The 26,390-nt window shown below is 37.0% G+C and overlaps 1 protein-coding gene across 2 annotated transcripts in view; it reads right to left on the reverse strand.

Moving 5' to 3' along the window:
- The window catches only part of oprl1 (opiate receptor-like 1), a 114,829-nt gene that overhangs the window by 77,455 nt on the left and 10,984 nt on the right, over positions 1-26,390 (reverse strand). The window contains exon 3 of one of the 2 annotated variants that reach the window (XM_038309401.1): positions 22,759-22,979. In XM_038309401.1, coding sequence (XP_038165329.1) covers positions 22,759-22,958 — 200 coding nt within the window. In that variant the 5' untranslated portion in view covers positions 22,959-22,979. Of the gene's footprint in view, positions 1-22,758; positions 22,985-26,390 lie in introns of both variants that reach the window. The other variant, XM_038309400.1, reaches the window with a different exon arrangement.

Raw genomic sequence — 26,390 nt, forward strand, 5'->3', positions numbered from 1 at the left:
TCACATCAAAACATTTCACATTGCAAGACAGTAGGAAAGGAAATGAACAATAAATAAAAACAAGTAGGACAGTTTGGGGGTTCACTAGGTGATGTTGCAATTGAAAAATACTGATGATGGCCAAGCAAAGAATTAAAAAGGGGTGTCATGATGTTTGTAGTTTTTTACTGTTTTGGAAAAGGTAAGCATCCAATTTTCACAATAATATCCCAATTTTCTTTTAAAGCCTTAACTTAAAGGTCAATCACACCATACCTCGAATATTACCGTACTAAAAATATTGATCCAGAGGTCAATGGTTGGGGGTTTCCTGTTTAGCTATTGTCTAGTTATGGCTTTCTAGATGCTGCCAGCAGTATACTTAACTGTTTGGTTGTCTGTCTGATTCCACACTTCTTTTCCCTCACATGCTCCCGAGGGGCTTGGCTGTGCTGTTTCACACTGCTTTCCTGCTGACAGCAGTGTTGTGAAGCCCTTGGTGAACAAGTTCTCAGCAGCTTGGTCAGCTGTATCATATATTACAACTCCCAAGTCTAACGAGATGGGTATTTTTGTCATGGGTGTGTGGAATCTGACCTCAATTTCCTACAGGAATCTTTTAATTGGAAGGCTTTTGCTCCTTTTTGTTTATCACAGTAGCTGCAGAGTCGTGGTAAAAACTAAATCCTCTTCCCACCCATATTAAAAGTTTCCATCCATGCCAGGCGAATAATCTTTTTAATGGAATACTTCAGGAATCTCACAAATGTTGATTTTCAGCAGGTCTGGGACCCAGGACTCTGTATGAATGCTCTCTACCCCACTGTGTCAAGCCCGTACTCTCAGCTGTTTCATTTTTGAGAAGGCTTTCAGCAAAGTGTATCATGGAGGTTTCCTTAATGCCATAGATACTGATATCTATGGCATTATGGAAGGCAGACAGTCTCCTTTCAGCTTAGTGATCTTTGATTTTAGCTCCAGCTGTGCTTTTTATTTGGTCAACACTCCCTTTGTTTCCACTGTTCCACTGTTAGGATAATTATCATTGAGGATGTGTGAGTTTATTACACCTTAATGTTAGCTGCCTGTTGCATGTTTGAACTGATGTTTTCCACAATAGTTTATCCAATTAAGACAGTTTTTCTGTCTGGTTATACAGTCATAATCTTCGTTCTGTAAGTGGCAAAGATTTGGGAATGGTATGAGCGCGGTGTCCTTCAGCTAAGAACAAAGCGTAATATTTTGATAAGGCTGGAGCCATGGATGTCTACTCATCTGCTAACGTGTATGATGTAATGATGTAATGATGTGGCAGACTGGAGATGTATAAAATGCCTCTTTAACTGTTTATCGGGGCCACTTCCTGAGAGGTGCGCCCGGTGGTGTGCAGCTGCCTTCTGTAAATCTAAGCAATTTCTCTGTTCTGAGTGATATTACAATTTCAAGCAAAACCTGTTGTCATGTCTCCTGGTTACTCAATACATATATGTTATGAAGTGTTATTCAAAGAGTTTGTCTCGAGTGATCTCTTTTCTGGAAAAAGAACCGGAGAGAGAAAGCTCCAAGTTGTAGACACAGAGAGCCTATCTTTAACACCACCATTGCAAGCTACTGGAATAGTAAGGGCCTCCTTGGAAGTCAAAACAAACAGCTTGATTGCAATCACAATTATGCGGCATATTTGCCCCTTGAAGATGTCAATGAAATCTGTTAAATCAACAATTTTTTACCATGATTGTGTCATCTACTGCATAGACTGAGTGCCGCCTCATTTATGAATTTCATTTTCTGTAAGCCACTGTAATCATAGAAATACCAAAAAACAGAAAAAAAACTCCTGAAAACAATTTTCTCTGTTTACATGATTGAAAAAACTTTGCTTGAAAAGAGAAACTCTGTAATGTCAAGTGCAAAACAAGTCTGTCTGTGTTTTTTGCAGAACTTCTGTATGAAAAGACAAACAGCTTATCAAGTGAGGTTTTATTTACTTTTAAGAGATCCGTTTTTAGGTCAACAAAAATCTCCTGTGACATCTTTTTTTGACTTCAAATCCTTAAATCACTGAAAGATAGAGAGGAGGAGAAAGGTGAGAACCTCCAAGCTACAACCCTCACATATGATCAAAGAGTTTACGATAATTTTTGAAAGTATACGATCATTGAACGCCACAGGATGAACTGCCATTCAGATGTACCCTTCTCCAGGGATAGGATGAAGAAGTTTTATTTAAAGTTATTACATACTATGGATGGATCACAAGTATAATAAAGCAGTTCTTAATTAAATTGATATTACACTCTGATATTTAAATAGACATTAATTTAGCTTCACTAATAACATTTAGGTATTTCATCTATTATAAGTAAATCACACTGACTACAAACCAACACAAACATGAGGGCCGATCAGAGGATCCACAGAATGCATTACCCATTTATGAAGCATAAAAATGGATGAAATGAAAAAGAAAAAAACAAGGAGGAAAAAAAGTACGTACACACTAAAAAAAGACAGCAAAGATGAAAGCTTTAACAGATAATGAGGGATAAAGGGACAAAAAAAGAAATTAGCTTCTCCCACTCCAGCTCATTTTCCTCTCCCCACCATCTGATCTCTTTTTTTTTATTTCTTCATTCTGTTTTCTGGTTCACTAAGTCACAGGTTCACTCGCTCAGCCTACACCAGTGAGGCTGTAATGAGCATAATTCAGTCGCCTTTAACATGGAGGAAAAGAGAAAATAAACATAATATAAAAAAGATACAAAGCAGAGACAATGCAGAGCATCAATAAACTTCTATCAGCCTCAACAAACAACAGACATTTGTAGCGATACACTACTTGATGCAAAGGAGCATTCTGCTGGCAAACCCTGGGTGGTAACTAACTTGGGAATGGTGCAAGCTAAACACATCCAAAATCATCACTAGCAGCAGGAACATCTGCTGCAAAACAGCTTAGAAAACACATGAGCTCAAAGGAGGTTGATACAGAAGCCCCCTCCCTGCCCCATCACAATACTCTGCTGCAAGCCTCAATGCTGTTCTCAAAGCAACTGCAAAAACATTCAAACATGTAGACATTTTTTTTTTATAGCCAAATACAAACCATCCGCAAATACCCTTCAGTTTTACTCTTAATTAATCACTTTTGTAAGCCATGCCTCTTTTGTAAGCCTCCTAATAGAGCTTAGTCTAAATAAAGGATTAATTACTGAGACACTATTTGTAAATATATGAAAATAATAGTTTGGGCCATGTACTGATTTGTATAAAATGTTAACATAATTAATACCATTCTAACTGAAAACAGACTTAAGTGCAATTATATGATTCATTAGTGAAAAAATTATACATTATAATTTGAGAATCTTGAATATTGCATTTTAAGAAACCATTTAGGAAAGAATTTAGGATGAATGAAAAAGAAAACAAATCTGCAGCAAAAATATTCAATAAAAAAAAAAGAACAGCTTTTAGAGTTGTCCTTGACTCGTCAAGTGTTTAGATATATGCACTGGCTGTCCACAGTGTAGCCAATGAATACATTTTTAACTTTCTTTAGATTCTTCATGGCAAAAAGGAGTTATTCTTAAAGGTACTTGCATTGGAGAGTGTTTCTTAATGTTGACAGACCTTGTTGTCAGGACTCAGCCGACAGAGCCGTGCAGTTTCTGCCGGTTATGCTTTCTCCGCAGGTGTCTGCAGTTGACAGGTGGGCGGGGCACACACCTGCGTCTGATCGCATTATAAGAGCAACATACGGACAGCAGGAGGACGCCAGAGTGTTACCCGTAGTGGAACGCCTAAGGCCACAGTCTCTCGACTGAGAAGTGACTTCCCATCGCTAATTTCTGCTTCTGTGTTTGTTTCCCAGGTTTTCCTCTTGATCACCTTCCTGGAGGGTCCCTCTCATGCCAATTCCTAGTTCTGAGTCAACACTAGGTCCTCCCTTTCTCCCTGCTCCAAGCAAGGTGTTTCGAGCCAGTCTGGTTTCTCCTGCTGCCCCGGATCTCAGGAAGGTTGGCGCTGCTCGGAGCACCCTCAAGCCCACGCAACTTGTCACTGAGACACCTGCCACCTATTTCAACTATCAGCGCTGAGTCTGCTCCATCCCCCCCCGGTTAGGTTGCCGCATCCGGTGGTAAGCTCACGTTCCTCAGTGTACTTTTCACTTTATCGCCTTTCCTGCCTACACCTACCTTCCCTTTCAGAAGTCAAACGGGAAGTGGTGCTGTTGCTCCCTCGTCGTCTCCTTTGCTTCCATTTTCTCTGGTTAAATCAAATAAACAGTTAACTGATCCCTGTTGTCGAGAGTGTTCTGCATGTGTTCAGCAGAACATGACACTTGTCATCTATAGACTCATTTTGAAAAATATTAAATTAAATCAAAACGTAATTACTTTAATATGGTAAGTACAAAAAGTTTTGTCTCAAACATGCAGTTTCTAAGCTCAGCTCAGAAAGGGTGTGCAATGATAATGACTTGGCTAGTCAGGGCTTATGCTCATGATGATGGAAGATTCAGGATTAATCAAAATGTCTGCAAATTCCATAGACAGAAAGTCATGTAGCTGATATAAGATATCTTTTCAAAGTCAAGTACAACAAAAATCTGAAAGGTGCTCTATGCTTTATACTCATCTGACTCGACCCAAAAAACTATTTTTGTCTTTGCTGTTCTGCCTTGTCTAATCCAGATCTAAGATGCAAAGTTGGTTATCCATCAAATGCTTAAGCTTGTAAAGTGTTAACATCTCAAGCAGATGGCTGCAAAAAGTACAAACATTCAACTAAAACCTTATTTACTCACAACAGCCACTAAGCAGCTGGTAGCAGCTGGAGAAGAAAGCTGCTACTGTAGTCTACCTCTGCATAGTGAGAACATAACATCCCCTAAAAATCTTCCTTCCAACTCCTTCCAATTGTCAATTCCAACTCAGCCAAACTTAAAACACACCCATCCATCCTGTTTAACCCTGCTGCTCTTTTGCTCCCCTCTGTCATGTGTTGCAACGCTACTGAGAGTTGATTTCCATCAAGGATATGGACAGTATTGCTCAAATGTTTGCTTTATTGACAGCTAACGATACAAACACCAAACTAATAACAGGGTAATTTTTAACAACAGAAAGTTTTTAATCAGAATTTGAATGAAAAGGAGCAAAAGAGAGCAAAGGACATTTAGTGCAATTCTTCGTGCTGATTGGGTCCCTGCCTTCCAGTTTAGCCAATCACAGCATCAGTAGAAGCTTTATTTTTTTATCGCTGCTAGCTTCATTGGTCCGAAACAAAGAAGTAAAAGAATACTTTAAAGCAATATTTGAGAGGCTAAAGAATGAATGCTGCCATATGCCAAAACTCTGCTTTCCAACAACACATTTTGACTATTTTGCCATCAAGATGGACTTTTACTGTGTCTTAAGTACCCACTAATAGAATATAGATCGAGTTGATTAAGATCAGAAAGCTCAGGTAGTGATGTGCGTGATGGTAATATGGGTAAATTGTAATCTATGCAATAATTTTATATAATACAAACCACAATGATTAGCTGCAATATTGAAATCCTATGTTGTCTAAAAATAGTACAACCTTTGTTATACTGGTTTGTTTTAAACAGACTAGACATAAATAAGATTGCTTTTGTTTTATTACCTAAACCTGCCTTAACCTTGTCTCCAACTTTTCCCATGTTTGCCTTCTTTTGTTCTTGGTCTCCATGATGTTGCTTGCTCAATGCTGTTCTTTAACTTAAAATTAAAAGCATATTTTTTTATTATTAAAGACACAGAATAAGGAATAACCTGTACATGACACATAACGACAGGAGGAAACAGAGAATGATTAAACCCGTGTCAGTTTAATTACATCATCGCTCTTCTGAAAAATCCCTGCTCTATTTCCTGCTTGTCTCTTGAGGGTTACAGAGTTTTAACTCACGCTAGCCTCATAACCCTCAAAGAAAAGAAAAGAAAAAAAAAACTGCAATCATGAAAGATTAAGACCATCCATCAGTCACTATCAAAGCTAAAACTGCAGGGAAGCTGATGTAACTGAATGGAGGACTCAGTGCTCTGCTTCAGACTAAAAACTGATTCTATGTGGCTATAAATGTCTGCAGAGAGTCTCTCCAAGTATTGATAAAAAATTACAGGAGAAGACTTAAAGGACCTAAACAAGACAATGGAGGGGCTAGAGCCGTGTCAATGAAGCCATAAATGCTTGTTATTTTCTCTCTTGTATGGCCTCTGTTAATGTCTTCCTCTACAGCTTACTCTTTCGTAGTTAAGTTTAAAGGGTCCAATTCCTGGTCTTAGAATTTACAATTCCTTTTTTTTCTCAGAGGACGTTAAGGCCAATAATTTTAGAGGTAACTTGGAACTTGGATAGAATTACTCTATGCTTGTTAGCAAATGCTAACAAGCATAGAGTAAAGGCATGCTCGTTGCTAGCGCAGTGGCGATATTTGTGCAGTTATCATGGCGGAACCAGCGAGAAAACAGCGAAAGCCCATGTCGGAGCAGTCAAGAAAGAGGAAAAGGGCTCTGGACAGAGCTCAAAACAACCACGCCTGGCTTGACGGAGAAACCAGGAGAATAGCTGAGCATATTTACTACAGTGCACTTTTACTTTCGCCCTCTCGGGGGAGCCTCGCTGGAAAATCAACACCGGTTGCATAGTATACCTTTAAGAACTTTCTACTTTTATGACTGGCCAGACGGAAAGTGTCTTCTCAGCTTATAAGCTTCAGAATAAAAATAGGTAAATGATAAACTAACATAGCTCTGTACTTGAAACCAGCAGTATATACAACTCTGTCTGAAAAATGGAGCTAACAGAACCAGCTGAACAGCAACCAGCACAACAAACTGAAACAGCAGTGAAACGTGAAGGCCATAAATGAGTCTATCAGTAAAAATGTGTTAATAGCCTGTCTATTGCGGGCAGTTACAATGTGAGCAGTTATAATTAATAATCTTGTATCTTCTTCACAGCAACTGGTAGTTTTGTCTTTATTGTTTCATGTCTGGAACCAGATTGGTTTAACATGCTCGACCACCGTCCTTGTATAGCACACTCCTGTTGTAGAGGCTGAAGAGTTAATGTTGTGGCCTCCTGTGAAGATTCACAGATGGTGCTTCTGCTCTTGTTCTGGTACGCATCTTAGAAACAGCACCTTGGGTTTGAATAAACTGGCTGCTTAGTCATGTTGCAAGTGCTGTATCCAAGCCATCTGTCAGGTAAGTAAGGCTGTTAACAATTACTCTTTCTTGTCAGCAGACACAACTTTTCAGGTTGTATACTCTGGCTCCTGATTTCTTTTTTATAGTCTATAAATATGCACAGTAGTCCTGTTAGAGTCTGAATTTACCACTGCTTCCAGCCTGTGTATTCGGTAGGTATACATATATTAATTTCTATTACCATGTAAAAATTCAAATTTTAAACAACTTTCCTTTAGAGTAGTGCTCCAGTAATATCCTATAAGACCAGGAAGACCAAGGAGGTCTAAAAGGACTGAACACACTCCTCTGCTTATAAAGAGGAGACACCCCTTTATAAGCAGGTGGAAGGTATTGCTCTAGGGCAATCACAGCCCCTCGAAACTTTCCTGGACGGAGAACTTGTACTACCGCATTAAGAAGGCTAAACAATGCCTCTTCTCTCTTAGAAACTTAAAACGATCTGGACTTTCTCCTAAGCTACAAGGACATTTTTACATGGTCTGTAAAAGCTTGTTATACAATGATGTGAGTACCACAAAGTCAATGAGCGTCTTGGGATTCCCCCAGAGGAGCTGGTCTGTGCCTCCTTTCTGAAGCTGGTACCCCCGCGATCTGATCCCGGATAAGCGGAAGAAGATGGATGGATGGATGGATGGATGGATGGATGGATGGATGGATGGATGGATGGATGGATGGATGGATGGATGGATGGATGGACACAGTCAATGCTATGTCTCAACATGACGTTGGGGTAGCACACGAGTCAAAGAACTTAGCACAGGGGGTGAAGAAAACATGGTTTGTGGATTGTTGGATGCCATCTACCAAATCTGGACTTCAACCCATCTGCGTGCTAAAATGATTACAAGTACAATGAGAATCATTCTTGTTTCAGGCTGCTTTTCTTTGCTTTAAGTTAAAGATATATCATACTGTAAAGAACTCTTTTCAGCATCCCTTTTTTCCGTTTAGGAAACCTTGGAACAAAATTGTCTTGCTTTCATATTTTAAAACGTAAAATGGAAGGGCATTTGTCAAGTATTGTAAAGACATTAATCATGATTATGATTATGCTTTGAATAATAAAATTAAAGTTAATCTGGTAATTACATCTCTTTAGAGACGTTCTTCAGCTGCTACAAGTAACACTTATAACCCTTTCTATGTTTTGTATTTTTTATATCTTAGTTTTTAAGGACTTTTAAGGATGGCTTTTTCTCTAGTGTGTTAAAACAAAATTTTTTAAGCACTTAAAAAAATCTAACCTTTTTAATCACTGTCAAAATCTCGATGAAGGCAGGATTATTGCAATATTTAAAAGAAGATTTCTTTATAGCTGTTTTTAAAAACACATATCAATCTCTCGAATCAACAAGTGTGTCCTAAAGAATTTGGAATCACTTTGAATAATTCAATTCAATGCAATTAAGACTCCATCTAATACAGTGACAATGTTAAAATAACAAATCAGCAGTTTGGGGTTTTCATAGTTTTAAGATTTTACAGATCAAAAACTAGGTTTTACAAAATCTATGTTGGTTGTAGCATAATCCTGTTCACCGGCCATGTCTTAAAGGAAACTCAGATCAGCAAGGAATAATCAATGGATCATTATTTATACCTAAAATTAATCTTTGATGTAATTTGATGTGATTTAATGAATTTAGTGTTAATCAGTAAAAAAATAAAAACAATGATTTTCATCGCAATCCTAGAGTCTGGGAGCGGCCATTTCTGCTCAAATATGGTAACACCTCACTCCTGACATCTTCCAGCATTGACGTCACGGTGTGGTAAGCCAAACGCCATTCTTCCCTCATTACCAGCAAAATCAATGAACTACTAGACACATCTGCAATCAACAACATTTATTTAAGATTTCGAGAGGACTTCACCATTGAAATTTGCAAGGCTAAGGCTAAATTTACAATTCCCACGTGCATGGCAGTTGGATGTTATAACACATCGGGTAAAAGTGAAAAAAATAAATAAATTGGTTCTTTCACCTTTCCGATTCCTGATCCTCCACGGACGGGTTCATCGTTGGATTGCCAACTTGAAGAAGGAGGATTTGCCAGAGAAAAAAACATGTAATATGTAGCCAACATCTGGAAAAAGAATGTTTTAAAGATGACGTGGATAATAGCGCGTTGTGACAAACACCAGATACAGCACTGGGACTTGTTTAACAGCCGATATCGCACCGTGATGTCACAAACCAGTAAGTGGCAGTAGTGTTCTTTGAAAAACATGGATGTCTCAGGTAAAGCACATTCAAATGAAATTACTCTTAATTAAAAACACTTATCATTTACTGAACAGTATGTAATAATTGCATTTTCAAAGTACTTTCAGAAGTTTGAATTCTGAATATGACCGTACTACAGTATATGATGTTGATGTTGTATTTTTAACTTTTGTGTACATTTTCTCTGTTATATATGTTTTTTTCTTCAACTTCATTACCTTCTCTTACCGTCTTTAAACCGGCTATATTGAAACCTAAATTATTGAGTGTGTATGAAGAGCTTTTTTTCCTCAGTGTCTCTGTGTTACAGTGCAAAAGTCTCTTGACAAATGGAGCTAGACACAAATCTGCTGAAGAGAATGAGAAGGTATAAAGGACTGATGATTGAAAGTCTGAATGTTACACCTTAAATTGAACACAAGCCTCTGCATTTCTACGACTTTAGCTTCTACCAATGTTTAAAATACTTTATTGTATTCTCTTTATACCGGAACCCTAAATGTTGCTATACATAAAAAAATGTAAAGGAATTTTCAGTGTTAACTCTACCACATAAAGTTACATTGTCCATTAAAGTAGAAAGATTTTACTCATGATTAGAAGTGAAATCCATATTTTAGAAGTTCCCTGTTTTCTTTTCTTTTTTTTTTTGTTCTATGCTTAAATAAAAATCATACTGTTGTGCTCATTGTTTTCATAAAGTTCTAAGACTTTAACAGTGATGTCAGGACAGTTATTCCAATGAACAAAGTCTGAGAGAAACATGTCAGAGCAGGGAGCTGCAGGAAGGGCATGAAGAGCATGCATGCCCTTAATATATGCAGATTAGTCTGTGTCTGTTTCATACAGAGAAGTCATGTGACAACCAGCTATAATTGGTGTCCACGTACACACACTACAGACACCTCCCCAAACACACACACACAATCTGACAGTCTCTGTTCTCAGTAGGGAGGGATTCATTTGCAGTTCATAGTAAATGGCCACATAATTCACCATGGTCATTAGCAAGGAGGAAGACACAGTCATTACCCTGTGGCATGCATGCCCCCCCACACACACACACATATACACTGACACAGAGGGAGGCTAGCTTATCAGCAGGTGAAGATAGAAACGTCTGCAGAAACATGCATCCTTTACCGTTTCAATAATAACAAAATAAAATGACTGCTTTCAAGTTTAGATTCCCACATAAGCACGATAGTCACTCATGCAGCAAATGCAGTAATCAGTATTTGTTTACCATCAGATAACTATTACAAACACAGAGGGATATGGGAGGAGAGGTGCACAAAAACACGGATGACATTAAACTAAATTAGACACACACAAAAACATGAAATCACATTACCCCTTTAATATCTATCACTTCCCCAGGCACTACATTTAAACTTTTTTGTAAATCATGGCTTGTTACTTGGTACTGCATCCTAAGAGAAATCAGCCAAAAGATTATTTCTAAACATAAAAACAAAGAATAAAAATGGAGGATTTAAAAACATAACACTTCCTCTAATGGTTACTGAGTTTGTGGTTGTCATAGTATTATCTCTTTAAATAACTTTACTTCATGTGTATTACCTTACATTTATGTTTTACTTATACTTCATCAGGCTTTGCTAAAAACACACAAATTTAACTGAAAGCCTGAAGAGGCAAATATCAAGTTTTAGTTTGCTAGGCTCCAGCCATTCCCTCCTTTTTCAAACCTTCAGATAACTCTGCCCTCCCAGTAAAGGTAGTGTCATCTCAGATTCATTGACCCATTTTTATTTCTAACAATTTTATTATTATTATAATTTTAGCTAGATTGTTACCAGTCATGTAAGATAAAAGGAGAGAGTTTCAGCTTGCATTATGGTTACTCTTTGAGATGCATGAAGGAGCAGCTAATGAGTGAACAGATTTCATCCTAAGAGTGATAATGAAAACCCTGTATGCTGTAAAAAAAATGAAACAAGAACAATAAATCATATTAGAAGACATTGGACCATCTTATTTTTTCTTTCTAAATAGGGACAACCATTAATCAACATGATTGAGGAGTATGAAGACCTCTGAAGAACAGCCTAATGAGCGGTGGAACCAGAAACAAGTTTGTAAAAGCATTTTTAACTCTTTCTTTGTTAATCCAATAGCTCTTTGTCAGGCCATCTGTGCTTAATTGCCTTTTCAGTTGGTTCCTTGGCTCTGTGCCAAACTATAAATGTTGTCTCTGTATTCAGATAAACAACAGAGGGCTGATAGAACTAAACCCAAAATACCAATTGCAAGGCTGCATACACAACCACACCAAGCTATAAAAGAGGTTGGATTAATTGCTGCAGTTCAACTGATTTCCTACCCTGACTCACTATATTTTACCTTGCATGCAAAAAGATGTAAGATTTGTGAATTCACAAACTCCCTGAAATACATGTTGGCAGAAGGTAATGCTTTACACAAAATACAGAAACGCTTCAAACAAATTAAATCCAGTGGCAAGTGTGAGGTCAACCAGAGGTGGAGGGCTGAGGCAAAACAAATATGGTTGCACCCGGTTTAAGCTGAAAAAAACTAGTTTTATTTTTAAAAAAGGAGCAAAAGGATATGGTTTATGCCTTTATGAACATGAAAGATATTTGCATCTTCCTCATGACTGGATTTGGTAAGTTTGATTTGTCATTTGACTCAACTAGTTGTGAAACAAATCAAGAATCTGATACATCACAGCTACTACTACTGCTGTAATTGGCTAAAAGCTCACCATTGGAGTCAGGTGCCACTTGGTTATTTACCCAATCACCTCTGAGAAGTATACCGAATGTTCCTCACTTTTAAGAACACTTTCCTCAGTAGCCTTTCCAGATGGCTACTGTGTGGAATTCAAATGAACTACAGGTATTAAGCTGCCTTAAAGCAGGTTAAAGTATATATAATCCCAAAAGCTTTAAATCCCACCACCAAATCATTAAATGTTAATTCAATGACTGCATGTGTTTAGACTTTGTCTTAAGACATAACTGGTCTGCATAGAGTATTGACCCACAATCTCAAAGAACATTTTTAGGATCTTTTATCAATAAAAAGAAAAATAAAGGTACATTGCGATAAGTAATGAATCTCACCATTATGCTTTCCCAGTATTAAACTCTTGACAGAATAATATGGGTGATGCATTTTAGTTTGACTTGTTCCTTTGTCTTCAACTCCAATTTTTCTTGGCTCATTTAGTCCATTAGAACACATTTGTTGCAAATCCACATACTGCACAACTTTTGTCAGCCTAAAAACATATAAATGCTTAACAATGAAGAATGTTATGTATGGTGCTAATTTCAAATTATAGACTAAACTGTCTGACTGTGTATTGGTGAAATTTTGTATGACCTGAACCCGTTTTGAGTATAAAGGTATAGGGCACTATTAACATTGAAACACATCCACAGCAGAGCTGAATATTATGATTTTAGTTCAGCAAAAGCTTGTTAATCAGTTATCAATGGAAATCAGCTGTGCTGAAGCAGGAAAACCACTTTGGACAGGCCTGATTTAGAGCATCTTTTCACTCTCATTGACATAGGGGTTTTCTTCAACTAAAAAACCCTATCAACACTGTATATTAAGAAAGTAGCTTTTTTAACACATCCCTATAGTAAAATTGGGATTTCCTCAAAATTTAAAGCAAAACAGAGTTGGTCTTAACTTAAGAAACACAAGCATCACATGAGATGTTTGCTCCAATGGATGCTTCTGTGAAAATCATCCTAGATTTCTCTATTTCACTTTTCTTATGTTCTCACCTGCGTATTGTTTTCCCTTGGCTGAATTTTATTGTGATTCCTTGGGCTGGCTATGTTCTATACTGTAAGGTCTGTCTGTTGTTATGGAAACAGAGCCTTTTTTCTAACAGGATCCCCATCATGCTGCTGTTTCCTCCTCAAGAAGAAGCAGAAGAAAAAACCCTTTTGGAACACAACTCGAACCTGTTATGCATTGCCCCAGCTGTCCACAGCCTTTTTTTCAGGCTTTTATATGCTTTGTGCTTGCTTTTGTCAAAGCAGCTATAAACATATACAGTGGAATCCCTGCTTATGCATCTTGTTATGACTCAGATACACATCTGCACTGCGGAATGCTCCTGCTGAAAGTTACAACTCTCTTTTTCTCTCATTTCATTCTGATAGCAGTAAACACGGTAAGCATTCAATGCTCAAAGAGTTGTCAGTGAGGCTATGGAAATTAAAACGAGAGATCCTCAGGGCACACACCTTTGAAAAAGCTCCACTTTTATCTCATTAACAGACTCCTGTGGATCATTTTTGGCAAATGTGAGACAGCTTCATGTTTATTTTTCAATCAGCAGGATTTTTGGGTTTATAAGTCTCCAACAGATACCATTTTCTAGTCAGTTCTTTTCATTATGCAGACATGAACACTGACCTGAACTGAGGAAGGTGAAGCCAGCAGCACCTTAGATGTAATAAACCATCTTGCAACCTCCTGAATTTTTGACAGTTTAATTTTATTATTCAACATATCCATGATGGAATTAAAAAGAGATATGTGATCTGAAGGGGCCCTTTTCTTATGAAACTGTAAATGCCCTTTAACATCTTAGAAAGTCAAAATTGCTTTAAATGCACTGGGGGCCCGACGTAAGCATCAGGGCTTAAGTCTATGATTTTGAGACAGAAGTTTACACCAGAAGCCTGCAAAGAATGCTCTTAGTTCAGGGGCTGCATTCTCCTAAGGACCCAACCCATGCAGACCGGGTCCTCTGAGGATGTTAAAAACAAGAAGGCCAGAAGTGATAAGCTGGGAATAGAAACTTTCCAGCCTTCAGCCACCTAAGCCTTACTTTGGTCACCTAGCAACCATGACACCATGACATATAGATCTGCAACCTCACTAATCACCTGGAGAACATTTACCTCCAAACTCAGTAAGTTCTTAAATTATCAATGATACATAATTTATTCTGATCATCTTAAAGCCTGTCTTGCTCATCATGTTAGAATCAGATACTGTATTTAACTTTTTTGGCTTGGAGTCACAACTAAAAATCCACTAATTGATTTAAATCTCAGTGTTGTTTTCCTGTTTATTCTTAACCAAACTTAGCAGATATGGATCTGAATTAGACTTTCAATCTATTTTGGGCAAAGTGTAATCTAAACTTGTGCATTTAATGCAGTTTTTAAGCTGCTAGTGTAAATATCTAGTCATCAAATGGGAAAGTCGTCACTTGTATACTCTGTAACGTGTCTTGTGTATTATCTACTTAAGTCTGTCCAGCATGAGCCAACATGGCATAATTTATATATCTGGTTACTTTTAGCTGTATAGCTACTACTACTAATGTGGTCCAAACCACAGCGCCTGTGCTGTGATTTACAGAGCTGTGGGTTTGCGACCACACAGAAAGAAAAGAAAGTTGGTAGCCAAGTCCATGCATTACATTAGAAGTAGGTATTTTTTCACCCAACAGTAACAGTAAAGTCCTGCAACAATGGCCTCTGAACTAGCATGCGTTTAAGCAGTGGCAGCTGGCAAATGACCTTGATTAAGACATAATAAAAGAAAATAAAGATTAAATTTTACAACTAAAATATTGAAAATATACTAATACATTTTTGATATGTACATGATAAATATTTAATCTTTAAAGAAGCATGAACAGCCTGGAATTCGCATGGAAAATAATATTGTACAGTTTACTTTTCCTGGGTGTTTGTTAATTTTCATAGCTGCTCTTAATTAAACACATTCTCAGAAAATAGTTTATATATAAAAAAATATATAAAGCTGAGTAATAGGTTCTCAATTATGAAACTGGTACATTATAGTTTAAGGTTTGTGACACCATAATGGACAATGCAAATCACAGATTTGCCTTCACAAAGCCTCAGAAGGGCAAAATTTATGAACAAAAATTAAACTTGTACCGGTAAATGAAATTAGGTTTTTGTATTTAATAAAATGTTTTTATAATTTTTTGTTGTTGGCATTCATATAAATATACTGGTGTGATAACTCAGTAAACGTTTGATTTGTTTTTGGTATACATCTATTTTGAAATTATAGCACCCCTTAGAGAAAACTCCACCAGCGGCCACTGGTATTAAGGTCATTAAAACCATGAAATTCTGGTTTTTGGAGTTAGCAAAAAGGAAAAAAAATTCAAATAAATTTGCAACACAGTTTTGGTTTTAAAATTTACAATTAACCTGGAGAAACTATTAGGTAAGGATTCAAATTTTTAAGCATGTACCAGAGATGGGGACTCGAGTTTGTGACTCGTACTCGAGTCGCACTTAAGTCGCATATTTAATGACTTCAGACTCGACTTAGACTTGCATTTTAAGGACTTCAGACTCGACTGAGACTCGTGATTTCCGACTTGTGAACAATATTTTATTCCAGTGTAAAAACACTTAAAGTGTTTTTTTGTTTTACTAACTTGACTGATCGCCGCTCGGCTCGCCTTAACCGCACACAGAAGAGGTAAAAAAAAAAAAAAAAAACTCAAAGACCCAAACCGTGAAGCACTCAAGTTCAAGTGTTTTATTTATACAAAAAGCCACAGCAAAAGTGGCATAATAAAACAGTCCTTTTCTTCTCCTGATAAAACCTAAAAATCAAGAGTTTTCCTTAAAAATCAGAGGCTGGAAGTTGGGCTCCGCTCGTTATGCTGCTTCTGGTGCGAGTGATCAGCCTGGAGCACCCACTGGCTGATCCACAGCTGACTCTGCGGCCCTCCAGCACTGTTCCACTCCCTGGCTCGCCAAACCCCTTTCCAGACCGATCCAGCTAAAAAGAGAAGCAAGGAGAACGCCAGCATCCACGCGCATCCAGCATCCACGCGCCAAAACCCCGTCGGAAGATATATGCCTGTCACCTGCAGATTCCGTTCTCCTTCTCCTTTCCTTCAGACTCCTTTTATGTCGGCTTTAATCAGCCCTTGCTCACACCTGAGCGCAGCAATTACGCAGCGCAATTAATGCACTCCGCCTCCTCAGACAACTACTTCAGTCCAGTGCGCATGGATTGTCACAAGTGAAAAACAAACCAAAACAACCCAACATGCAGGAAAAATTCAAAAGTCTAAAATAAAGGAAAACAATCATATAAAAAAGAAACATCAAAACATGCAAAGCTCAAGAAGAAAATACAAAGAAAAACAAATCATATCTGCTTCTCCAAACATACAAAGCATAAAACTAACATTAAAATGAAAGAAAACCATAAACCATATTTTTCCCTGTGCAACACACTGACGTCACTGACGCAACAGTACGTGGACGGCAGGATTGTGATTGTTTTTTTTTCCACAGTCCTCATTTTCAATAAAAGAGCAGACATTTACTGCTAAAACTAGAAAAAGTTGTAACCACAAATGTCAGGTAAATACTGTAAGAAAATGCAAAATTTATCTGGAAAAAATTTTGCGTGTGCTTTTTTAATTGTATTTTTCATTTAGCAGTTCAAGATAATGATAATTCCATAGATATAATAGCGACCTTTAAGCTATACCGTCTCAGTGACGGAGATGAAAACACAAGGAGAAACAAGCAAGCATGAAAATTATTGCACTTTTTTAAATGAATCAAGTGATTAGAATTTTTTGTGCGATTAATTGATTATTGCGGCAGGCCTTCTCAAGACTTGAGACTTGACTTGGACTTGAGCTCTCAAGACTTGAGACTTGACTTGGACTTGCAAAAAATGACTTGTGAACATGTCTGGCATGTACACATCATTTATAAAGAGAAGTAACCTGAAGAACAATAAGGAAGCACTAATCATGGCAGCAAAGTGAGATGCTGCTTGCAACGCTTTGCTTCTCAGATCTATCTATCCATGATATAGAAGACCATAACACCATAACACCTATTCCTTTTTTTTCTCTCAATAATTTTTGGTCATATGTGCTGAATACAGTTTGCGGTAACAACCAAGAGTGTTTAAGAATATAGAGCTAAGCCTGTTGAACTACCAGATCCCGACTGTTAAGCTGGTAATAGATATAAGAAAAATAGTAGACAAGAGGGCAGTAGTGAAAAAACAGTGATTCAAAGAGACAGCAACATTACAGGACAAACCATTAAAGAAAGAGTCAAGGGGTCACTGGTGTGAGTGGTCAATGACCAGCTGAGACTGACTTCAGTAAAAAATATCTCTGTCCAAAAGCGCTGTGAGTTCATCTCATCTGGTTAACTTCTGAACCTCTGTCAATTTAACAAAAAAGGCAAAGGTTAGACGAGAGAGGTGCAAAATCACAAACAAAATAACTACAGTTTTTTGAAAGGGTGTGAAAGAATTTTTGCTATCCCTCAGAGAAAGCAAGAACACTGTTACACTGTTTGCATTAGAATCACACTGAATGTTATAACAGCACAGCTGACAGAAGCCACCCACAGGTCATAGCTGAGTAATGGATTTCATCCTCGCCAGCCAGAGCACTCCTCTTGTGTTTGTAATAGCTCCTAATACTTTTTTGGAGAAGGGGATGAGCACATGCACACATAGCTGTATGACTGAGTAATGTTTAGGACTTTCAGGCCTTACTTCTCATCAGCTATTCTTATCTCCTTTAGTCTACATTTTTTTCCTCTGTAAATATGAAAATAAAAATAAAACTGTGGCACCTGCCATCTGTAAAAATAAAATAAAAAAAAATGTAAGCACACATGGACTGTAGTTTCTCAATGGTAAGATTGAGGTCCCACCAGTGCAAATGTACCAAATATTTAAAACTAAATAAAAAAGCCTCTGTGACCCTGACATCTCGCTGTGATTCATGGCCATTGCAAAACACTGACGAACCACAGGGACACACACCACTTTGGAGAAAGAAATTACTAACCAAAAAAAAAAGAAAAACAAACCCTACCCTGGAAACCCCTAAGGCAGAATGAGAGAGTGTTTACTGTGAGTCGCTGGCCCTGCTATAATAAAAACTGATGTGTGCTGTTTTGTAATGTTTGGTTCAAAAAACACTTTGCGTGATCAGAAAAGCTCTGTCCCTACAAAGAAACATGCTGCTAGGACCATACTTGAGTGAGAACACATGTGTTACACAGGTATGAATATCGTGACAAATCGAGCAAAGAGCAAAAGTTATAACCAGATAGCAAAATTTGCTTTGTGCAAATCTATAGCCTGTCATTTGCACTCAGCTGGTTTGGAGAAAGAAGACAATTTGTGGTGGTAAGTATACAGTTAACTCATGATTGGGTCATTTTGCTTGTGGTCTTGCATAGAGGATGACTAACCGAGAAGTTAGATTGAGGCTGAAGACCCGCACCATGCGAACCAAGCTGAGCACCCCCTTTCTCACCAGGGATTGAGTGACTCTTTGTAGTAGTGCTAAAACTTGTTTTGGCTTATAAAACATGCAAATTAAACCAGAGGAAAGGGTTTGCATTTGCATGTTTTCTAAGCTAAAACAATTTTTAGCGCTACTATATAAAGTTTAGAACTCAACGCTCATTCTGATATTTTGAATTGAAAAACTTCCTGGATGAAACATCTTAAAACTTGGAAACCAAGTCCAATCGATTTGTTTATTTTTTTACTTTTTTGGAATGATTATGACCGGGATGACTGAAAATATTCACCAGCATACTGCTTTACAGTATATATCTTTGGGATAAATCGTTTCAGTTGCCCTCTTAGAATCTCATACTTTTTGTGCAAAAGAGAATTGTTTTTTTTCCCCCACAGTGTTTTATTTGGGTTACTTATTCAAACAAAATCTTTCTCAAACAGGTAGACTGCTGTGTCACTATAAAAGAAATAATGTTTTCCAAGTACATTATATTGTAGGTTAAGTGGTGCCTTTTTAAGTCTGCTTAATAAAAATGACTCACATTAATCTGTATTGTGAATTCTAAATAAAAACTATCTAAGCGAGGGAAAACTAAAGTTGATTTCTTTTTCAACAGAGTTTGGTATATTGGTTTGTTTTACTAATTGGAAAAATTTACAAAATAATCTTAAAACAGCTAATATCCCACAAAAGATTTAACTTGTGTTGATAGAGTTAACATTGTTTTGCTCCATAATTCTCTGATAAGTAAGAGGATAAGATGATCATTAATTCTTCAGAACAATATAAAAAAAAAAAAATGTCTGCATAAAAGGAATAAGAATTCGTTAAAGAACAAGTAGTCAACAATTTGACCTAAACAGGTAAAGCAGTCTTAAAATGCTCACACCTTAAATTGTTAGATACATTTTTATTTTTATATTGATGGGCTTTTACATTTTTATTTTCAAAACCTTAAGCTGATCCTCTGCCCGCAGTGAGTCTGAGATTATACCTAGATGTTTTCAAGTACACACAGCAGCAAGTAAAACTGCATCTGATTCATGTAGCAGCTCTATGGGTGTGTAAATACCCACCACCATTCTAGAATACATCTCTAAAAATATATTGTCCTTTAAATGATGTTTCTGGAGCTAGCAATATAGGATTTATCAACCAGTAAATTATATTCTCTCAAATATATTCCAATATATATATATATATATATATATATATATATATATATATATATATATATATATATATATATATATATATATATATTCATGAGTTTTTTAATATTACATCAAGCTTATTATTGCTCTACTTCTGCATGTTTTTTGTCTTTGATAAAGTCATTTTGTCTTCATTATATGCCAAACAGCAAAATATATTCAGCTGTTCTTGCTTATGTTTTTTTACTCTTGTCAGGTGCCTGCATCCACTCATCAGGGCCAGATTATTCTTGTTCTTTCTAGCCAGAGAGAACAAGACCTATTCAGCTGACCTGTTCTGCTTCTCAACCACTGAGCCTGCCTGTTCCCATTTCAATGGTTTGCCTGAACTGTGGTTGGACTCCTGGATCTCTGAGCCTGCCTGTTCCTGTTCTAAACTGTTTGCCTGACCTGGCTTCGGACTCCTGCATGTTCTCTGCAGCATCTAGGACACTCTGGGCTGCTCCCGCCGGCATCTTGTTAGCAACTCACCGGCTGGATCCTATCTGCTAGGACATCTACTTCAGATGTCCTAGCAGCTGTTGTCACAGAACTGTTTATTTTAATAAATACTTTTTGAGTAATCCCACTGTCTGTCGTGCCTGATTACCATGTCCCTCTGTTCTAAGTCATGACAAAAACTTGGAATTTCAAGAAACAATTCACCAATCATTAATTTTCCCAGCCTTGAAACCTAGATCATACACATTAACTGGTATCTGTCTAACTGTTTTACGAATAATATGCTATTTATATTGAATTTACTGATAAATTAATTGTGTACTTGAGTGATGCACATCACCTAAATTGAATCAACAAAGCCATGACAACAGCCAGGACAAAGATTTACCACTTATAAATATCCCAAAAAGGCAAGAATCATAATGAACTAAGTTTCTGGGCTAGTTAGTAGAGGTAAAAATGCTTCTTCTCTCTTAAAATTTTTTCTTCTAAACATTTTTTTGGAAGACACAAGGATGTTGTGCTACATAGCTGGCATCACTGATTAGGCACGGCTTAAATGAGCAATTACACATTTGTATGGAAGAGGCACAAGTTAGATATTTTTTTTGAAAAGTGAATCTCTTTAATCCAATCATATATTAGCAATGCCTATTTTTCCTTTTGGAGTGTCACGAGAGAGTGCATGGGATCCCCAGCTGACACAACTGTATTTGCCTTTAAGGCAAAAGCAGCAGAAGAATGAGCATCGACCCTTTCAGACTGTAATGCCCCTGGAAATTTGGGGAACAAATAAGTTGCTTGTTGAGCAACTCTGTGAAGAAACATTGTGCAAACCTCAGAAAAAAGCTGTGAAGCGGGAAACATTCATTGAACACACAGATATTTATCAATGACTCTTTGCAGGAATTCAAGGCTAATGAGTGTAGAACCCACAGCCTATTCATCTAGTGGCATTGTGTGATTAAGCTTGTTACCATATGGAAGCGGATTGTGAACATTCATCATGTCATTCTTTAAAAATAAAGGCTATTTCTCTGATCTTCATGTTAACAGACATTGCTACTGGTGGTTGTTCAAAGTTGACAGAGAATACAGTCAAGCTAAAATTATTCATTACACAAGAACATGTAAGCTAAGGTTTCTTGGGGCTGGAAGAAATATTTTAGAGAATTATATTAGTTTGACTTCCTATACATTGACACAGATGTAGGGAAAAAACTGTAGTGGTGAATTTAAACAAAGTTCTACTACAATCAGCTATTTACAAATCTTTTTTTTCAGCTACCGACAGCCTTAAAAATAAAGAATAAATTGTACTTTAAAATAAAGATTTGCTATACCTAAGCTGTTGAAATCAGACCAGCACCAAGTGAATACAGTGCTTATCAGTATTATCAGTAAGTATAAGTAATCATAGATATGGCTTGATACTTTTTAATAATGTAGAGATACAAAAAGTATCAAAACTTTTATACAAAGATTTTAAAATTTTAACAGACTTTTTAAAAAGGCCCGTGAAGACTTAATTGCAGTAATCAATTTCAGCTAAAGCTAAATGTATTAAGATTTTCAAGATACTTCTGTGACATTAAGAGTTTGATCCTGCACCATTTTTTCCTCCTTAGTGATAGTAGAAAGACTTTGGGCAACATTAAAACAAAACGGATGGGGGTGCTTTCTCTATCAATACTGAGTTAGAATTAACATGTCAAGTGGCAGCGACCTGGCTGTGTTCTTTTTGCGTGCATACAAAGTGGAATAGGAACTAAAATACCCATCTCACCATGCCAAAATTAATCTAACACCTATACCTTGTAGCTGTATTCAGAATTGGACAAGTATTCAAGAATTGGACACTATATATATGTATGTGTGTGTGTGTGTCATTGTTCATTATTCATTGTTTTGACTGCATTTAAGAAGTCTTTTTCAATTGTTATTTACATTTAATTGCTGCTATCTTAAAGGAAACCCTTAAATACATTAACCCAGTTACCCCTAAAATTTGAACATTCCTTAGAGACCTTTTTAAGGAACCCTTAGACCCCATTTTTCCACTTTTTATTAGCCTTTCTTTTACTTTGTGCTTATTCTAAGTAGTGTTTAGTGTTTGCAAAGCTATGTCTGTTATAATTATTTGACTAATAATTATTAATTGGTTCTACCTTTGAATTGAATGACTTATTAATTAATTAACCACATCTGCTAGTTCTGTTTATTTGATATATTCATAATCTGCTGGTAAAATTGCACAAGGTAATTATTAATAACTTCTGGAAGCTTGATGATTTATTTTCAAAAGTTATAATGTAGAAGGTGTTTTCAACTTACCTGATGATGACATACATAACAAGGAAATTCCCCACAAGGCCAATGACGCAGACAATCATGTAGACCACAACAATGGTGACCTTCACGCCTGTTGGCAGCAGCGCATCTGTCCCATTGTTGCCACTGCTGAAGTTGTGGTGAAAAAATGAGTCATTGAAGTACTGCAGGTCAGCAAGCAGTAGCTCCTCTGGGAAATCCATCTCTGGCTGAAATACAGAGGCCTGTCCTGGCCAAAGAAAGAAAAAAAATAAAGGAAGTTTGAGACATTTAAATTTGGGTTAACTCGAGAACCACTGCAAACATTTATATTTGTGTATTGTTTTGTTTTTTTTATATTACTGCCTGATATTTTTCTATATCTTTTTTATCTTAAATCACCCCATCGGTTGAAAGTTACATAAAAAAAACAATATTGTTCATTGCCTTACAATAGGTTGTATGTATTTACTTTAATGGTATAGGTTGTATGATTTTGTTGTCAGCACATTCAATGTATATTAAATGAGAATATTTCATTCATTTTATTTGAGTGTTCCCTTTATTTTTTAAACAATATATCCTGGCATGCCTATCACTGCCCCTGCATAATTAGGGACAAATGCAGAGGACAAATTTCCCACTGGGATCAGCATCAAAGTCATGGTAGGTCAGTTCTTTGATTTTACTTTGGAAAATCTTTTGGCAATTAATCTACTAAGATTTGGAACAAAACCTCACGAAACTCAAGTATTTTTTTATTCAAATTCAATTAAATTGAAACAGCTGAAATAATTTTGAAAATCAGAAAAAAACTGCTTAAAAATTCAATTACATTCAAATTAGCGTGAAAATGAAATAAGCCTATATAAAATCTAATAATTTTACTCACCTTTCAAATATTAATTTAGAGTATTTTTTATTTTATTTTTTGCTTCTACTGGCTAATTTAAAGTAAGCTAGGCTACATGCTGGCAATGAATGAGTTAAAACTAGTCTAACAGGTCCATCAAACTATTTACCATGATCGGACAACAGGCATTCTGCATGTTGTGCCGAGAGTTACCTGCCTGCCGAGAATTACCTCCCCTGTCGCGGGAGCTTGCATCGCCCTAAACTCACGGCCATTGCTGAGAAAAGGAATTGAAAAATATGAACAAAAAGGGAATTTTTAAACATATTCTTAATGTTTTCATATTTCTTATACATGGATGCCTTAAAATTGATAGTTTTGGTGGACAGATAAATTTGAGTTAATAGGATTTTACTTGTATGGAGACACGTTTCAGTCGATTTGCTACAGTCAGTGTACAATGAATAAATTCCCTGCTCAGTGGAAGCCAATTCCCCATTTTGCTATCAACAGCATTCTGGATCATTTCTGATACGTTATTTGTTAAACTTAGAACTTGGAACCTGCCGAAGATCCCCCCCCCCCCCTCCTTATTTTCACATTTATTGTCCCAGACGTATGAAATTTGTACCACAATAAAGTGTCTTGCCCAAGGACACAACAACACTGAAAGTTGGAGTCGGGGCTTGAACCGTCAATCCTACATCCAACACCACTGTCGCCAATCACAGAGAACAGGTATGATTTTGTGGTGAAACTTGCATAATTGTAAACACATTATTTCTCAAACTAAGCAGGGGAGGGAGATCTCGGCAACTAAGAGCCTAGAACCTGTAGAAGATTCCCTCCCCTCCTTATTTTCACATTCCCTTGGCCTTGATGCTGTTCAGAACACCGTCACCTGCTCCGCTGGTTGCGCCTCTGAGGTTGAAAACAAAATCGCATGTGCCCACTGCGCCACCGTAATTTGGTCAGGCTACTCATAAGCACACAGCCTGCCAAATGTTGAAAAGAGAAATATTATTGCCATTACTGTGAATATGTAATAGAAATTTACACATTCAGTGATAAAATGTCACAGGGGATGGTATGGGGGACATGGTCATTTAAAAAGGGGGATGATTTTTAAGATTTTTTAAAAATTCTAAATTTCCCCACTTTCCTTCTATCTGCTTTTCATCTTTGTACTAAATATTCTTTCTGTTATAATTTGTGGACACTACGATCTAAAGGGAAGCATTATCACATGGTTAGACCCTGAAATTCAGTGAAAGGGTGGAGTCAGAGTAAAAAACTATGCACGTCCAGGACAAAGGCCACTCGCTCGAAGTTGGAGTTGATTTTGCTGCGAGCTGCAAGGAAATGGGCTGCCATTCAGCTGGCGTATCAGACCTCCTTCTGTGTACACATGCACCTCCCACCAACAACGTCAGCTATTGCCTCAAATACAATGTAATTCTGTAGGAAATACTGCAACACCCCTGCACACTGTCTGCATTAGCAATACATCAAAAGTATGCCATGAACCTACCACCCTCTCTCTGCTAATCATGAATATTCATTCAACAAAGTAACTGCACTGTGTAGCTGAATTTCCCTTGGGTTACTGCTCAGCTTCATATACATGTGTTATATACACCCAATATGTCTTTCTCTTTACTCTTCCCTCCATTCCTACACTCTTTTCTCAGCATTATCGTCCTCTCTTTATGAATTAATTTCTCCTCTTCGTTTCTCTATTGCTTGCCAAATTTCTTAAGTTTCATATAAAAGGTTGTTTTTTTTTCCCCAGGCTACTGCACCCTTTGCTGCTGCACCTGTGTGCAAGTGTTTTTATGATGGGGTGTTTTGGCTGCTTAAGCTTTGAAGAGTGAGGAGTTAAACGCAGAGTCTTTTGTGTGTTTCCATGTAAGGCTGCAACACCGTGCTGGGTGGGCTTTTGTATACCACTTTTGGTACGTGTGAAAGGACAAAGACATACTAATGACACTAATGTTTGTGTAAGCATGAGTGCTCTCAGTTAGGGTTGTCATCTTTCACGTATAAAAACAAGGAACGCCCACAGTCTGCTTATAGTAAAGAGGTGATCTGGAAATGAAGTTATCCAAACAAAGCTTAAAATTTTAGCAATTGAAAATGAATCGAATAACATTCCTCCCTATAAAATAATATATGTAATATCTAAAATATATCATACATAAAACAATGTGTAAATTATAATAAAGTGTCTGAACATCATTTAGTTATTGCACAGGTAACAACTTAAAATATGTCTACTGTATAACCTACCACAATAGCACTTAGCAGTGGTCAGTATGTGTATATTGGGTACTTAAAAACTTTTAAAATATATACTAAATATTAAATATTGTCAGAACACCATCAAAAAACTTCTGTATGAGAGCTACAGAACAAGCAGCAAACTCGTCTGCCGCCTACATGGCAGTAACTGTCCTTTGTTTAATCTGTAGAAACCAAACACATGTTTGATGTACTATTTTCCTACTCTCACTATGATTACTCTTAAATGGCCATTATATTGGCTAATATACAGATTATTTATTAAACAAATGATAATAAACTCCACATAACAAATAGAACTAGATATAATATTCCATTCTAAGAAATGGTCAGGGTATAATTAACTAATACTTGGGGTTCAGTGTTGCTATGTGTCTAAAATGTTTTTGTCCAGCTGACTGAACAGCCCTCTGTTCACAAAGATCCCAACATGAAATATTAAAGGAAAAGTCCGGTCAGCAAGGAATAACCAATGGGTCATTATGTATACCTAAATCTAATA

This window comes from Cyprinodon tularosa, unplaced genomic scaffold (assembly GCF_016077235.1).
Source record: "Cyprinodon tularosa strain WSP-4 unplaced genomic scaffold, ASM1607723v1 ctg66, whole genome shotgun sequence".
NCBI classification, from domain to species: Eukaryota; Metazoa; Chordata; class Actinopteri; order Cyprinodontiformes; family Cyprinodontidae; genus Cyprinodon; species Cyprinodon tularosa.